The following is a 6,027-nucleotide window of genomic DNA, read 5'->3' on the forward strand; positions in this document are numbered from 1 at the left end:
AAGTTTTTAAAATAGTTGTACCAAAAATAGTTGTACCAATTGGTATGTACCAATTTTACGTACATACCATACCAGCAGTGTATGAAAGTTCTTCATTCCCACTAACGCTAGATGTTGTTTGTCTTTTTAATTTTAGCCATTCTTTGGGTTACTAGTTGTCATTTAAGAACAACAACAACAAGAGTAATAAATTGCCAGGTATCTTATAGGAGCTTCTCACCAGCAATCTTTTGCGCTAGTTTATTTTACTGATTTTTTTCTTGGTTTATATAACAGTATTTATTAATTTAAGCATGTATTGTACTGCCGTAGGTAGTGTTACTGAGCAATGAGCTTGCTATCTGGAACAAATACTGTGGCACTGGCTTTTGAGAAAAGAAAAAGCTCTATTTTAAAGTCAACTGACAAGGAGACAGGAGGCAACACTCAAATCTGTCTCTTTGAACTGAAGTCTAGGGTAGGTTTTATAGGCAGAGAGTAGCTATGAGGGAGATAGGAAAATGCAACAAGGCATGGTATATTTGGTCACAAAGGGGCAGTGCAGGCTCTTACCCTTGGTTCATACTGCAAGAAAACAGGGCACCCCTTGCGTCTAAATTTGCTCCCTTTTCCTCATTGTGAATGTGTAGGGTCTGCCAGTGGTTGACTTTTCATTCTAGCCAGCTTTGGAGTCACAAATTGGGAAGGCTTAGGTCATCAGGGCATGCTCAGATTATGTGACCTGCTACCTGGGGGTCCATCCCAGTTGAAAAGCCATCTCAACATTTGTTACTGACAGAGTTGAGCCAATTGGACTGGTTCTGTGATAACAGTAGATCATTGACAGAAGTCCAGATTCTTAGGATTACTCAGAAGATTGAATTTCTAGGATGTAATAAGATACTGAAGTTTGCTTTGCGAGTGTTATATTTGCAGGGGAAAGAGAAGGGGAGTGGTTAAGAGTGAGTTAAGATGAATGTTTGTTTTCAGTTTGTTTTAGTCTTGAGGCCACTAAGAAACTACTCTATTTAGTTCCTGAATTTGTAGCTATGTGGTAGTTTAAGCCTATAATCCCAGCTACTCCAATAGGCTGAGGTAGGGAGGATCACTTGAGGCCAGGAGTTAAAAGACACCTGGGCAACATATTGAGACGCCCATCTCTAAAACAATTTTTAGATCATCAGCCCACAAAGCTCAATTCGTGTTCAGTGCTCCTTCTCCTTCACACTGGAAGATCCAGGTGCCACAGTCACCACAATGTTTGTAAAGAAGATGCTGGTACAACATGGAAGTCAGGAAATAGAACTGTTGACATTTAGGAATGTGGCCATAGAATTTACTCCAGAGGAGTGGGAATACCTGGACACAATTTGTATAGGGATATGATGTTAGAGAACTACAGAAACATGGTCTCTGGGGAACTTGATCTCACTAAGCTGGACCTGGTGAACATCTTGAAACAAATCTTGAAACATACCTCTTGGTATGTAATGATAAGAAATAGCAGCCAAACACTCAGTACTACCATCTGCAATAATCAGTCTTTTGAAAGTCCCAGAGAAATCCAAGAATTTGAATTAAGTGTTCAGTCAAATATTTTTGAAGAGGAAAGAATTAAAATTGAAGAGAATATTTAAAAATTTTATTTTTATTTATTTAGTTTTATTTTGAGACAATCTCAAGCTGTCCTCTGGGTGGAGTGCCTTGGCATCATAGCTCATAGCAGCCTCCAACTTTTGGGCTCAAGAGATCCTCTTGCCTCAGTTTTTCTGCTTTTAGTAGAGGCAGGGTCTCGCTTTTGTTCAGGCTGGTCTTGAACTCATGAGCTCAAGCTATCCACCAGCCTCAGCCTCCCAGAGTACTAGGATTACAGGTGTGAGCCACTGCTCCCAGCCCACACAGTTGAGTCTTTTTTTTAAAATTTTATTTATTTATATATTTTGAGACGGAGTCTCACTTTGTTGTCCTCGGTAGAGTGCTGTAGTGTCACAGCTCACAGCAACCTCAAACTCTGGGCTTAAGCAATTCTCTTGCCTCACCCTCCCAAGTAGCTGGAACTATAGGCGCCCACTACAGGGCCCAGCTATTTTTTTGTTGCAGTTGTCGTTGTTTAGTTGGCCTGGGCTGGGTTCAAACCCATCACCCTTGGTGCATGTGGCCGGTGGCACCGTAACCACTGTGCTATGGGTTTTAAGCCCCCCCCACAAGTTTCAATTAGTCTGGCATGGAAGTGAGCACCCATCATCCCAGCTACTTGAAAGGCTGAGTTGAGAGGAGTGCTTAAGCCCAAGAGTTGGAGGTTGCAGTGAGCTATGATTAAAGCCTCTGACTCCAGCCTGGGAGACCTCACTCTTTAAAAAACAAAACCCCCTGCTTTTTAGTCTGGAAGCAGTGACTTGTGAATCAGGCTTCTGTTTTTGCTTTTCAGTGAGGTACTGGCGGAGGAATCTATAGTATGTCTCCAGAAAGCCCTAAATCATCTTCGGGAAATATGGGAATTAATTGGGATTCCAGAGGACCAGAGATTACAAAGAACAGAGGTTGTCAAGAAGCATATCAAGGTGAGTTAAGTAGTTCTGGTCTCTTGCAGTGCAATGGGGTAAGGATGTTAGTGTTGCCCCTGCAATAGCATACATAAGTGACATTTGATCACTGCACTAGAATATCATAGGTTCATCCTGATTTTTTTTAATCCTTTCTTGAAATTCTGAAATAAGAGAGTTTTCCTATTTTTTTTTCCCTTGTGGGCCATTTTTGAGACTATTTTCTCTCTTGTAGGAACTCCTGGACATGATGATTGCTGAGGAGGAAAGCCTGAAGGAAAGGCTCATCAAAAGCATATCTTTCTGTCAGAAAGAGCTGAATACTCTGTGCAATGAGTTACACATAGAGCCATTTCAGGTCCATGGCACTCTATCAGGTTTGGGGGAGTCTGGCTTGGGTCTGAGGTTTAGGAAGGAGCATTATTTGGGGTTGTAGGCAGAAGGCTTACTGGTAGGAATGGTGCTAGGCATGGGAAGTGTAGAAAATGTGGTGGCTACTTAATTAGTCCACAGCAAAGTAATTTTCACAGATGTAGAGGGAGGTAAGGCAACTGATAGGTAATCAGAACAATTGCTTTTGCTGTAGTTTTGCTTGGGAGGTCATATTGAATTTATAAACTTTGAGGTAGGCACATATGGCACCGTGCTGTTCTTTCTCTGAAAGAAAATGAAGAGTTATTTTGGAAGCAAAAATAACTAGTGCTATGAGGGAATGTTCAAGAAGGAAAAAAAAAATAAGAACTTTGTGGGTTTTTTATACCCAAGAAGCTTCATACCACTGACCCAGCAGTGCACAATCCAGAGCATGCCATGACTGTCATCTGTGTGTGTGAGAGGTTGTGATGTTGTGGTCCAGTACAAGTTAGGAACTGATGAATAACAGATAGGCCTGGAAACTACTCTCTGTTTAGAATCAGTAAAAACAGTGCCACGATTATAAAAGTTAGTATAGATGTGGAACTTGGAGAAGTGATGCTGCACCAGTAGGTTCTCAGGTCTTTTTCTTGATTTGACAACAGGAAAAATTACCTAGGTATCCACATGGAGACAGCCTAGGAGGGGGACCACCTTTATAGGCTTAAGGATAGATAATTTATATATGGCAGCCAAGAGCAATCAGACCATGACATGAGTGGGGTTTCCTGGAATCAACATAAATGGCATAAATATAATTGATTTTGGACAACTAATTTTTCTTTTTTTTTCTTTTTTCAATGTGAAATTGGGTGAGAAGTTAGGTGTACAGAGGTACATCTCCCTCAAGTTACTTTGCAGTTCCTATTACACCAATGTTAAATGAAATCCTGCAAGTTTATAGGACATATTACTGCCACTTTTCTCTTCTTTTTACCAGTTAAGAGATGAACAGTAGCTACTAAATTGATTTTTATTGCTAAAGTGATAGTGATAGGATTATTAGCATGAGCATTTAGCTATGAGGTAGATATGTCATCCTATAGCTACCCCAAAGCTTTCTAACCCATTTATACTTCTTGCAAAAGTGATCTGGTACACAGAGTAGTCAAATTCATAGACAGCAAGTAAAATGATGGTTGCCAGGGGACTGGGGAAGGGAAAAATAGAGACTTGTTAAATGAGTAGGAAATTCAAGATGAGATGAGTTTGGAGATGGATGATGTTGATAGTTACACAGCAATATATGCCAATCCACTTTGGTTAAGATGGGCTGGGTGCACTGGCTCTTACTTAGAATCCTACCACTTTGGAAAGCTAAGGCGTAAGAATCGCTTGAACCGGCTTGGCGCCTGTGGCTCAAGTGGCTAAGACGCCAGCCACATACACCTAAGGTTGGCGGGTTCAAATCCAGCCCGGGCCCGCCAAACAACAATGATGGCTGCAACTGAAAAAAAATAGCCAGGCGTTGTGGCGGGTGCTTGTGGTCTCAGCAACTTGGGAGGCAGAGGCAGGAGACTCACTTGAGCCCAGGAGTTGGAGGTTGCTGTGAGTTGTTATGCCACAGCACTCTACCCAGGGGGACAGCTTGAGGCTCTGTCTCAAAAAAAAAAAAAGAATCACTTGCACCAGGAGTTTGACACCAACCTGGGCAACATAGACCCTGTGTCTATAAAAGGTGAAAAAAAATTAGCCTGTTATGCTAGTGCATGCCTGTAGTCTCAGCTTCTTGGGAGGCTAAGGTGGAATGATCACTTGAACCCAGGAGTTAGAGGTTGCAGTGAGTTATGATTGTACCACTGTATCCCAGCCTGGGCAACAGAGCAATACCCTATCTCAAAAAAAAAAAAGAAAGGTTAAGATGGCAGATTTTATGATGTATTTTACCACAATTTTAAAAATTGGAAAAAAGAAAAGAAAAAGTGCCCTAGTACTTATTCACCTTTCCTTACCGGGGCCTTCCCTAACGAGGAGGGAAGACCCCTTCTCTAAAAATAGCCAGGCATTGTGATGGGCACCTGTAGTCCCAGCTACTGGGGACGGTGAGACAAGAGGATTGCTTGGGTCTTGTGTGCCTTGGGAATACTAGGGTCTTCCACTGGCCATGAGTTGACCTATAGGTAGGTTACAAATAAAAATCTGTCATCTTAGCCCTTTTCCATTGTCCTTTTTTTCATGGGAAGGAACTCACTTGGAACCTTATATCAGTGATACATTGTCTTATACAGGAAGAAGGAAAGACAACCATCTTGCAACTAGAAAAAGATTTGCGCACACAAGTGGAATTCATGCGAAAACAGAAATGGGAGAGAAAACAGGAACTAAAACTACTTCGAGAACAAGACCAAGAACTGTGTGAAATTCTTTGTATGCCCCCTTATAATACTGATAGTGCCTCTGTCCCCAGCTTAGAAGAGCTGAATCAGTTTAGACAACATGTGGCAACACTGAGGGAAACAAAGGTATATTGCCTACATGCACACTTCGTAAAGGTCTGTTTGGCTTTCCTCTGAGTTACTTGGAACTGTTTTGTTTTAGGCATCTCGGCACCAGGAGTTTGTCAGCATAAAGAAACAGATCATACTGTGTATGGAAGAATTAGATCACACACCAAACACAAGCTTTGAAAGAGATGTGGTGTGTGAAGATGAAGATGCTTTCTGTTTATCTTTGGAGAATATTGCAACACTACAAAAGTTGCTTCGGCAGGTAATATTTTTTTAAATTTCAGCCTGGGGTCTCTCCATTGAACATGGCAGTTTGAAAAAAAAAATGACAGTTTTTTCTGCAGTCTCAAATAAGGAGCCAATGTACGTTAAAAGAATAAGAAAGGATAAGGATAGTAATATATGACATACAACTTTGATTTTGTTTTTTTAATTTACATGTAGTTCTAAGAATATGAAATTGAAATTTTGGATGAAATCAGCCATTTGATTAGCCTAGTGTTTAATTAAAAATTATTCTTTTTTTTCTTTTTTTTTTTTGAGACAGAGCCTCAAGCTATCCCCTTGGGTAGAGTGCTGTGGCATTACAGCTTATAGCAACCTCCAACTCCTGGGTTCAAGAGAGTCTCCTGCCTCTGCCTCTC

The 6,027-nt window shown here is 41.0% G+C and overlaps 1 protein-coding gene across 1 annotated transcript in view; it reads left to right on the top strand.

Annotated features, from left to right (window-relative positions):
• The window catches only part of PRC1 (protein regulator of cytokinesis 1), a 29,684-nt gene that overhangs the window by 4,088 nt on the left and 19,569 nt on the right, over positions 1-6,027 (top strand). The window contains exons 2-5 of the mRNA XM_023508809.1: positions 2,408-2,540; positions 2,758-2,880; positions 5,165-5,398; positions 5,475-5,645. Of these exons, the coding sequence (XP_023364577.1) occupies positions 2,408-2,540; positions 2,758-2,880; positions 5,165-5,398; positions 5,475-5,645 (661 nt within the window). The remainder of the gene's footprint in view (positions 1-2,407; positions 2,541-2,757; positions 2,881-5,164; positions 5,399-5,474; positions 5,646-6,027) is intronic.

The sequence above is a fragment of the Otolemur garnettii genome, unplaced genomic scaffold (genome assembly GCF_000181295.1).
Source record: "Otolemur garnettii isolate 467f Iridium unplaced genomic scaffold, OtoGar3 scaffold00277, whole genome shotgun sequence".
Lineage (NCBI taxonomy): Eukaryota > Metazoa > Chordata > Mammalia > Primates > Galagidae > Otolemur > Otolemur garnettii.